Raw genomic sequence first — 11,763 nt, 5'->3', positions numbered from 1 at the left:
CTGGATCATACACTTTCCCTAAGTTCTCAAAGCAAAACAAATCTCCCAGTTTCTCAATTTTTCCCCAACCTTCCTCAAGTATCTCCCCACTCCAATCCATCCTCCTGTCTCTGTTTTGATCACTACTGACTATTTTCTCATGATCTTACAAATAAATAGCAAAACATTCTCTCATGCAAATGCAACAAATCTGATTCAACTAAACCAGCATTTTTATTAAGTACCGGCTATATGGCAGGAGCCGAACAAAGACAAAAATGAAAACAGTCCCTGCCCTGAAGGAGCTGACATTTTACTGTGTGTGTGTGTGTGTGTGTGTGTGTGTGTGTGTGTGTACGTATGTATAAATTTATATTTATAAATTTTGTTTATATAAAAGATTAAAAAAAATTTTAAAAAGGACCCACTCACTTTTTGCCTAGTTCTAAATCTATTTGTCCTGAAACTTACAAATTTTTCACAAATTTGTATTTTTTCTGTTCTCAACATTTGAATGGTTTGTAACAAGTGCTATAACAAAGAAGCTCCAGTGTCTCAGTTCTGCCAAGACTGGAAAGATAAACATGAGCACCATTTTTCATTAAAGTTACATCCTCTCTCTGCAGGCTTTCTTGAGCTCCTAACTTCCTTTCACTTAGATTTTGTTTTTTCAATTTAGGTTAAGAACTAGTTCATTGCTATTAGAAAGAACAATAAAATTAGAGGCAGAAAGAGCAGTCTCACCTCACAAAACAGGTTGTTTTCCCCATGACTGACCAGTAATTATTTCAAAGCAATATTTGGAAGTTAATTCCCAGTTCTAGCCTCCCCTCAGAGGGGCCAGTGCGGCAAAGAGATTTCCAAAGCACAGATCTAAACGTTCAGTCCTTCTGGGATATCATAGAAGTCCAAAGTCCACAGAGCACCTACACCTGGATGACTCCTCACCAGGAAATGGCCGTTTACAGCAAACATGACCCTCCTTCTTGGCGCCTCTGTCTCATCTCCCCTCCCTACCCTCCTTGCCCTCCTGTTCTCCCTCCCTGTCTCTGTCTGTCTGTCTGTCTCTCCTCTCTTCCCTCTCCCCTTCCTGTCTCCCATCTTCCTCTCCCTCCCTCCTTTCCCTCCCCTCCTCCTCCTCCTCCTCCTCCTCCTCCTTCTTCTTCTTCTTCTTCTTCTCCTCCTCCTCCTCCTCCTCCTCCTCCTCCTCTTCCTCCTCCTCCTCCTTCTTCTTCTTCTTCTTCTTCTCTCTCTCTCTCTCTCACACACACACACACACACCCTTTCTTCTGAAAAGTATACAGCAGCTTCAAAGCAATAGCTAAATGACATGTAATAAAGAAATTTGCTACCGCCATTTCTCTGCCTGTGTTGCCATTCTCCTTCCCTTAAGAGACCAACAAGATACTGATTTCTCAGGCTAAAGCAGCCACAATCAGGAGAAAAGCATAAGCACCATGCTATTTTTCAAGTCTTGCCAACCATTAGAAAGGTTAGTTTCACAGGCTTTGCATTAACTGAAATTCTAAAAGTAGATGCAGTAAATTAATTATCCTTAGATAAGTCACTTTAACATCCTTGGCCTCAGTTTCTCCATCTGTAACATGAGAAGGTTGAATTAAATGGCCTCTGAGGTCCCTTCTACCTCTGGCTCTGTGATACTATAATCCTACTAGGTAATACGGGAGATATTTAACCACTGTGAAGATGTCCTTTTTAAATCACAAAGACTTCAAAGCACACATCTTTAGTACTTCGAATCCCAAAAGAATTGCCTCTTAGTTAGAAAAGATCACCAACAGAAATCTTGGTATTGCTCTGGAGGTGCCAATGTGGGAAGCATTTTTGCAGCCCAGTGGAACAAATCAGTATAGTAATTGCATGTGGGTTGTTAATACTTATGTCAGAAGCCTTGACCTTTTCAAATTTAATAACTTTTTTCTGTGTTCAGAACTTATAAAATTACAAAATGTTCACCTATTTAGTTAAAAAATGTCAAATAAAAGAAGTTGGATATTTCATTATTTTATCTTTAAACACACTTTGAAATATTTGGATAAAATATTTAAATTATCTGTTTTATACAATATGAGTTCATGTGCAAGAGTATTTATGAGTGTTTTTTTCACTATTATTATTCACTATTTGCTATTGAATTTACTTAATACCAATATGGTAAGTTATTACATAAAATTTTGTCCTTTGCTAGTTTCAAAGCACTACACACTGTGTGTGAATGTGTGTGTGTGAATGTGTGTGTGTGTGTGTATTAATATAACTGGTTTCAAGGTGTGTTAACAACTTAGAGATTACTTCAGGTATTAACTCTCATTTTACAGATAAAGAAACTGAGGCTGAGAGAGTTGAAGGGACTTGCCTATGATTAAATAGCGAGGCAAGATTAAAACCCAGATTTCTCCTGACTGAAAAGTATGATGCTCTTACCACTACACAAGATTGCTTCAATATGTGAGTATATATAAGCACATATAAATATGTACCATTATATGTATAAACATACAGTCCAACATTTCAAGGATCTGTAACTTCACTGAGAGAACAAAGTCTGTCTCACTTTTTTATTTGTATCCCCTTGTTTAGCACAATGTTTGGCACTGAATAAATTCTTTTAATTTATTCCTTCTTTCCAGTGCTACAGACTGCAGCCCTTCTATGATTCAGTGGACAGCCAGAAGTGGTAGCACTCATCTAAAGTCTCTGCTCCCAGGGGAGGCTGGGACTGGAAATTCACTTGAACTTCAGGCTTCTGAGATGTAGCAGACCAAGTCTAAAGGGTATCTGCACTAAGACTGGCATCAGTATGGCTAGGCCTCACAAGCAGGGTGTCACCAGATTGCCTAAGGTGGGGCAGGGAGATGAACCAGCCCAAAATTGGAAATGAAGTGAATTAAAGCTCCCATGCTGCTCAGTAGTGGGATGGGCTATGAGTAGTTTCTGCATTCCAACCTAGGTGAGATGAGGAGTCTTCGCAGGATAAAAACATTTTAAAAATAATTTAGTGGATGGTCTTTGACAATCGTGATGATGATAATGCATATCATCTTGAGATCAGCCCGGTGATGATCCTCTGAAAACTTAGCCAGGATGGTTCTTGGACCACAGATATATGCTCTCTATCACAAAGCCCCAAAATGAAACTTTTCCAGTTCAGAAGCGTCTGCCAGGGCTTTGTCTCCATTGGCATAACCTTGGAGAACCCAATGTCACTTGTATACCATGGAGAGGTGTTTGAAAAGAACTGAGGCATACACACATAAGCAAATGTGTGCACATACAAACACTTTAATAAATTCTAGGTTTCTTTATGATGCAGAAAGGGAAAGACAAAGGGAAGAATAGAACTTTTTTTTTTAATCCTTTTATGTCTATTTTGACTTTTTATTGGTTAGTGGTAAAGAACAATCTTGGATCCTTCTTGAATTGTCAACACCAATTATACCACAATCCTAGAAACACTGACTCTTACCACAGAATAATAAGAATCAGAATCAAAATAATAACATTAAGAATATTAGGTCTTTGTACCTAGCCTACAACATTTCCTGGGTTTTTGAACATTTTCCCATGCTGGCAATAAATGATATATTCTTTTCCTACATGTAAGCTCCTAGCCAATCCTCCAAAGCCTAATTCAGTCCTTCAAAACTGAAGGATCACATTTTGAGAAGGGTGATTTCTTGGTCTTAATTACTTCAAGCATTCCAATTTACACTCAGAAGTATTTTAATTGAAATGGAATGGAAAGGCAATTATTAAGTGTTGACTGTGGGTGCCATGTTTTCCTATCTGAGCCATTTTCATATAGACTATTACACAGACACGCAAAAATGAAATGCGTTTCTACTTTGCCCTTGGCCTAGAATAGCAGTTTTCAAATCTCTCTCTCTCTTTTTTTTAAAGTATTTCAAGGGTTTATTTAACAGAAATAAAAATGTGCAAAGCTTTTTACTTGCTTTCTTCACTCTTCAGTCTAGCATTTGGATTGGTGATCTTGATGGCTAGCTGAGCTGCTCTCTCAAATTTCCGATTCTTAGAGGAAATATCATGAGCAGTCTCAGCACAGTAAGATTTGTTGCACATCTGGAGCACTTCAAACCCTTTGATGTCGTGCACCAAAAACTTCCTGAATCCACTTGGTAGCATGTGTTTTGTCTTCTTATTGCTTCCATAACCAATATTGGACATCAAGATCGGGCCCTTGAGTCGTCTTCGCACCCTGTTGTCAGTGCCCCTTGGTTTATGCCAGTTTCTCTTGATCTTGACATATCTGTTGGACTGGTGCCAGATGAACTTCTTGGTCCTCTTCTTGATGATTTTAGGCTTTGTGAGAGATCTGAGGGCAGGCCTGGCGCCGGCGAAGAAACAGCGGCCCCTCCATGGGAAGCGGTGACAGAAAGAGAGAGCTCAAATTTCTACAGTAGCACAACCTTTCATACTAAATGAAATTTTGGTTGTAAAAATCTTACAGCCAAAGATTTTTTTAATGATGTTTAATTATCTATTAATTAGATACAACAAACATTTATTAAGCACCTAATATATACCAGGCACTATGCTAGGTGATCAGAATAAAAAAAAAAAACAAAAAACAAAAATGCAACAGTCCATGACCTGAAGGAACTCACAATCTGGGGATACAGTGATAAAAACTAAAGTCACATCAAGTAACAAAAAGGATAGTATTTTTTTAAAAATCATCCATTTTCAGATCAATTTTATTCTGAAGATTATTATCAACTTAGTGAAAAGAATATAATTGCTTGCTAATATTAAGTGCTTTATAAATGGGGCCAATATTGAATGTGATAATTCACCTTACAAGATACTTCTCAATAATTCTCCTTTTTTCATTTACTTATATAAGCCATTATGTTGGAATTCTGTTTCAGGTAATCACATTTTCAGTCCAATAATAGGAGAGGTTTCGCTTTAAATTTTCCATGTAATCACATTTTCAGTTTAATAATAGGAGAAGTTTCATTTTAAATTCTCCATGTTGTATTTATAGAAGTCTTTTTTGAAAAAAAAAATTGGCAGCACCAAGGAACTGTTTTAATATGTAGCAGTATATAACACATACTATATGTTAGTATTACTTGTAGTAAACCCAAACTAGAGATAGTTATCATCCTATTTTCCTTTCTTCTGGAATTTGGTGCTTGAGTAAGGTTTGTAGGTCATAGACATAGACCTGGAAGGAACCTCAGAGATCAACCAGCCCAACCCTCTCATTTGACAAATGAGGAAACTGAGGTCCAGGTACTTGGCCAAGGTCACACAAGTAGCGAGTGTCAGAACTGGGATATGAACACAGGTTTGCTGAGTCCAGAGAGTCAGTTGGATGTTTCTTTCATTAACAGACTTCAGTAATTAACATTTTTTATATCCTTGACTTTTTTAATCTTTTGATTTATCCAAAAATCTATAATAATCATTGGCACACAAGCAAAAATTATAATCAAAATTAACATGCTAATAATGATAACGAAAAGGCCTGAAAGACGTTCTCAAACTATACGACAAAAAGGATTATATTTATAGAACTATTTCCTGAACAGAGAACCCTCCCAGAGCAGGAGTAAAGTGTTTCGATACGCCAATGGACTTATCAGATGCAACTAATATTGGTTTGCCATTCAATGAAACCTAGAAAATGGATAAGACCTGAGAATGGAACCAAAAGGACCTCCGTGGCTAACACCCACATTAACTCAACCAACAATAAGTCAACAAGGAAGCATCAAACAGATGACTGAACTAAGTAGCTTAGTTTGCAGAATCAGGAGTTACTGATAATGATACAGGATCAGATACATTGCTACCAATCAATCAAAAAGCATTTATTTAGCAATTACAATGTACTAGGTGCTAGACATACACAGAAAAAGTAAAAAGAGTTTCTGCCCTCAAGATGCTTACATTCTAATGAGAAGAATAAGATATATAAAACAGTACATAAAAGATAAAAAGAGAGTAGAAGACAGTGGCCTTAGAGAGGAAGGTAAGCACTAGCTGCGGTAAGGACCAGGAAAGGCCTCCTGGAGAAGATGAGTCTTGAAGGAAGGCAGAGATCTGAAAGACAGTATGTGGGAGGAAGAGTATTCCAGGCACAGGGGATAGTCATTATGGAGGCATAGAGCCATGAGACAGAGGGTTATAGTGAGGAACAGCAAATAAGACAATACGGTTGGGCCATAGAACGTGACAAAGGGAATGACATATTAAAAGGCTGGAAATACAGAGAAGATCCAGGTTGTGAAAAGCTTTCTATTTTATTCTATTTTGTTTTGTTTCTTTTTTGGCAGGGTAATTGGGATTAAGTGACTTGCCCAAGGTCACATAGCTAGTACGTGTGTCAAATGTCTGAGTCTGGATTTGAACTCAGGTCCTCCTGACTCCAGGGCCCGTGCTCTACTCACTATGCCACCTAGCTGCCCCCATGAAAAGCTTTAAACGTCAAGCAGAGGAATTTATTTGCACGTGGTCCTAGAGTGAAAGGAAGCCACTGAAATTACTAAGCAAGGGAGTGACATGGTTAGGGCTGCCTTTTAGGAAGATCACATCTTCAGAAATATGAAGGGTTGATGGGAAGGGGAGCCACTGGAAGCAGGGAGTTCAATTAGAAGGCTGCTGCAACAGTCCAGAGAGGGATGGCAACTGGTTCTTAAGGAAGCTGGGCTCGTTAATTCAGAGTTGGCAAGGAAATAGTAGAAACTGCCTTGTATAACATCACAGGTTGCAAAAATTAAGCACCTACTGAATACCTGGAAAGACACGCTTAAGTGCCCAAAATTATACCAGGGCCTCAGAATGTGCCAGGGCCCAGAATATATACCAGGGCCTCATTTTTCTTCAAAAATTAACACCTAACAAATCCTAGTACTGAGCATCAAAATATCAGGGAGAATTTAACAATTGGACTCAAACTGTAGTATAATAATACTCCATCATTTACAATCACTCTTACATAACTACAATCCACAAAAAAATTAGGAACAATGATTTTAACACATGCTGCCATACCAAACACTATCAATATTTAAGCTTTAGGAAATAAAAGCTCTCAATATATGAGGATCTAAAGGAGGAAATCAAAACCACATGGGAATAAAAGGAAGTATGTATCATTCCTATCATCCTACAATCCATTACTAAAGTTTTCCCAAAGGTACTTTCATTAAATTTCCAGAAGATGAGTTCACATATTGAAAAAAATCTATCATTGTATCTACCCATGCAAAAAGTCACTAAACTTTAAACAATTGACTAGCATTGGTAAAGCAGCTTGCCTCAGAATCATTTCTATTGGAACTCCTTTGAACATAAAAATAAGAGGAATTAAATGATAATGATAAATTGTGGAAGAATTAATCCACAGTCCGCAACACTGGCTTGAATATCTCAAAAAGCTGAAGTTTCATGGTGTCTATCTAATTCTGAACACCATGAAAAGTTGACCTGGTGCAGTCTGAGATCTTCCTGAATCAGGTAGGTGCCATCTTCTGGGTACTACCAATTCAATCTTGAAGCTCTTCTCTAAATTCAATAGATATTTCACCTAGAACTTGGTTCATCTGAAGCTGCTCTTTCCAATGAGACAATAACAAACAGTACTTTGTGGTGGCAAAGACCAGATATTGAGGGGCTGCCTATCAATTGGGGAATGACTGAACAAGTTATGGTATATGATTATGATGGAATGCTATTTTGCTATAAGAAATGGTGAGGGGAATTAGAAATTGAGGGGATATATATCAACTGGAGAATGGCTGAATAAGTTGTGGGATGTAATTATGATGGAATACTATTATACTACAAGAAATGATGAGCAGGATGCTCTCAGAAAAATCTAGAAAGACTTTGATGAGTTGATGCAAAGTGAAATGTACTGGGTACAAAGTAACAGAAACACTGTAAGATGATCAGCTGTGAATGTTTTAGCTATTATCAAAAATCCAATGATCCATGACAACTGTGAAGGACTTAGGATGAAAAGTGCTCTCCTTCCCCAGAGAAAAAAGTGATGATGCCTGAATATAGATTAAAGCAACTTTTATTGTTTTTTTCCCACTGTATTTTTCTTGAGGTTTTTTTTCTGTCTAATGCATGACTACACACATATAACCTATATGGAATTGCTTCCTTTCTCAATGCGGGGGTGGCAGGGGGGAGATGAGGAGGGAGGAAGGTAGAGAACTTGAAACTCAAAGTTTTAAAAACAAATTTTAAAAATTGTTTTTACATGTAACTGGGGAAAATTAGATACTAAATAAATATGAAAAAAAAGAAAAAAATGACAGGGGGGGTGCAGTTTAAGAAAAACCTGGGAAGACTTATGTGAACTGATGCAAAGTGAAATAAGCAGAACCAGGAGAACACTGTACATGGTAACAACAATAGTGAAATAATGATAAGCTGTGAAAGATTCAACTATTCTGATCAAGACAATGATCCAAGACAGTTCCAAAGGACCCATAACGAAAAATGCTATCCACCTCCAGAGAGAGAACTGATGGATTCTAAATGCAGATAGAAGGATTCTTTTTTTTCCTCTGTGTTTTCTTTAGCAACATGACTAATACGGAAATGTTTTGCATGACTTCACATGTATAGTCAACATCACATTGCCTGCTTAAGGAATGGGGGAGGGGCAGGAGGTAAGGAGTGGATTTAGAACTCATTTTTTTGTTGTTGTTTTCAGTGTCACAACATCTCTCTAAGTCTATGGGCTGTTGAGTATGTGCCATTCTGTAGTCAGAGAGAAAATTTTCTCCCTAAATGTTCCCTAAATCAATAAAATCATATTCCTACAAATAATATCTACAGCCTCCACAAAGTACTAGTCTAATGACTCATCATGGTGTGAATGAAGGTAGCTCTGGGTGCTCAACAGCTATAATGGCAGAGCCCAAGCTTTTGCAGGTTCTATCAAGCTGAAAAAAGTTTAAGTATTTATCTCAGGGACAGATGGCATCAGCCTAATGCTTATATGCTCAATGAATTTTTAAAAAAAATAAAATGAATTAATTGAATCAGAATAATAAAGCACAGAGGAACTCAATATCAAGAGACTGGACATAAGGTAGATACAAAAAAAGATATCTAAGAGTGAAATCTTTGCTCAGTGACCTAATACACTACTGGAAGACCTAAACTACATTATATTAACAGTCTTTATATAAGTGAAACAAAAAGATATAAAGAAGTTGTAGCTACATGAAAGGATGACTCATGCTTTTCCTTCACAGGGCAAATAAAGGAGTTGGTATATGATTTACTCCATAACTATGTACCAGGGCAAGGTGTGACTGACAATTTAGGGTGGATGGGGCCTGAGATTCCATTTCAGAAAATACTGGAATCAGCATCATAGGATGACCAGTTTAGAGTTGGAAGGGAGCCTGGGGGCCATGGAGTCTGGCCCTCTCCCTTCACAGACAAGGAAAGAGAGGTACAGAAAGGTTTCCCTGATTTTCCCAGGGATATATAGCTATGAGTGCCTTTAGTCTTCCTGACTGCAAGTCCAGTGCCTTGTCCACTGCACTATACAACTCTGTACTGTACAGACATTTCACGTATTTTCCTTTAGCTTGAATAATAAACCCTTTGTTGGTGCCATTCATAACATGGTTTATGTTGCTCAACAATTATAACCTACAAATTCTGGTATTTTTTTGTGTTGTTGGTTTTTTTATCCTAGCAGGCATTCATCTAGAAATTAACTTAAAGCTCTTATTACTTTTCTTCTTATAAACCACAGGGGGAAAAAGTTTCACCGTATTACTAAAATTAATGAAGTAGTGTTATACGGTCCTTTTATTAGGAAGCAATGGAGCTAAAATTTATTATTGAGTTATAATTTGAGAGCAAAAAAAAATGAAAGCTGACATTTAGGGGAAAAAAATTTCAGGAACTTTAGGGAAAAAGAAAGTTAAGGAGGAAGGCTTTAAGAAGGAAGAGCCTTTTTCCTATGAAAGGTTATTTATAATCAGTATATGCTTGGTTGTCTAAGTTTTCTGCTTGGACACGTCCCCTTCCTCCCTACCCCCCCAAAATTGTTCTCAGGTAGAATATGGCAGTGGGAGACTGGGGTGTCCCCAGGTTCAAGGCTGAAGTTTTGGATAAGAACAGCTTACGAAGGCAGTATTTGTAAGTCAGCCACGAGCTGAAGGAGAAAAATATACAGCCAAGGAATATGAAGGTCAGAAGGAAAGGTGACAACACAGGTGTCCCACAGCAGACCCCAGGAACCATTACGGACTGGCAGGTAAGCAAAGCAGCAATTATTTTTGGATTATATCATGGGCTTGAGTATATAAGGCGCCATTAGGCTAATATTGAGCTGAGTAAAGAATATTGAGCAAAAAATATTGAGGGGGCAAAGAGAGGAAGGAATACAAAGAATATGTGTGTGTATTTATAAAAGTATAAGGAATAAAATGGATGGAAATATGCAATTAATGGTTATATCTGAGAATGTGAATAATAGGAGAGGGAGAGAGGAAAAGGGAGGGGAAAGAGGAGGAGGAGAGAAGAGGAGAGGAGGAAAGGGGAAGGAAGGGAAGGAGGTGAAGACTGGTTCATAGCAGATCTATTCTCTTCACCTGGTGTTGCCAAACAATAATTAGAATTTGCCTATTAAAATATGGTCTCCTCAGGTTAGGGAAATACAGCACAAAGTGTGAGATGAGGCATCTGAGCACACAGGTCCAAATCCTAACCCTTGGGCAAATTTAACTTCTCTGGGCCTCAGTTCCTTGTCTGTAAAAGGAGGTTGGAGGGGGGCAGAGCCAAGATGGTGGCTGGAAAGCAGGGACTAGCATGAGCTCCCTGCCAAGTCTCTCCAAAAACCTATAAAAATGGCTCTGAACCAATTCTAGAACTGCAGAACCCACAAAACAGCAGAGGGAAGCAGGGCTCTAGCCCAGGACAGCCTGGATAGTCTCTGGGTAAGGTCTATCCCACACGGAGCTGGGAGCGGAGGGGAGTGGAGCTGAGCAGAGCAGAGCCCAGTATGGGTGGTGCGGACCAACCAGACCAGGAGCCGGGTGGAGCATGCCCTAGAGCCCTGAATCAGTGAGCTGCAGCAGTTACCAGACTTCTCAACCCACAAACACCAAAGACAACAGAGTAGGTTAGTGTGGGAAAAGCTGCTGGGGACTGGGATAGAGTTTGCAGTTCAGCCACCACCCCTGGGGCAGCGGAGGTGGGGCAGCTACAGAACTACAGCTGCAGTTGCTTCCGGCCCCAGGCCTACCTGGTGGAAGGAATTAAGTGGCGGATCAGAACAGGAGTAAAGAGTCTGCTGAAGATCTAAGTCCAGTCCGGGTTGGGGTTCTTGGGGAAGGAGGAGTGCTTGTGTGGCAGCGCATCCCCCCAAACTTGGAACATAGAACTCTTTAGTCTACAAGCAGTCATACCCCACTGAAAAACTCAAGGGTCAGGTAAGTTGACTAGGAACATGGCCAGGCAGCGAAAACACACCCACATTCAGTCTCAGACTCTGGAATTCTTCTTTGGTGACAAAGGAGACCAAAACATACAGCCAGAAGAAGTCAACAAAGTCACAGAGCTTACAACAAAAACCTCCAAGAAAAACATGAACTGTTCTCAGGCCATGGAACAGCTCAAAAAGGATTTGGAAAAGCAAGTTAGAGAAGTAGAGGAAAAATTGGGAAGAGAAATGAGAAGGATGCTAGAAAACCATGAAAAACAAGTTAATGACTTGCTAAAGGAAACCCTGAAGAAAACAACACCTTAAAA

At 38.9% G+C, this 11,763-nt stretch overlaps 1 protein-coding gene across 1 annotated transcript; it reads right to left on the bottom strand.

Annotated features, from left to right (window-relative positions):
* Positions 1–3,945: 3,945 nt before the first annotated feature.
* On the bottom strand, positions 3,946–10,254 carry LOC118854714 (60S ribosomal protein L32-like). Its single transcript, XM_036765000.1, has 2 exons — positions 10,046–10,254; positions 3,946–4,372 (listed from the first exon to the last, which is right to left on the bottom strand). The coding sequence occupies exons 1-2, from the start codon at positions 10,252–10,254 to the stop codon at positions 3,946–3,948; spliced, it is 636 nt and encodes a 211-aa protein (XP_036620895.1).
* Between the last annotated feature and the right edge of the window lie 1,509 nt (positions 10,255–11,763).

Source organism: Trichosurus vulpecula, chromosome 6 (assembly GCF_011100635.1).
Source record: "Trichosurus vulpecula isolate mTriVul1 chromosome 6, mTriVul1.pri, whole genome shotgun sequence".
Lineage (NCBI taxonomy): Eukaryota > Metazoa > Chordata > Mammalia > Diprotodontia > Phalangeridae > Trichosurus > Trichosurus vulpecula.
The sequence above is the reverse complement of the archived record's forward strand: the minus strand, read 5'-3'. Positions and strand labels throughout refer to the sequence as shown.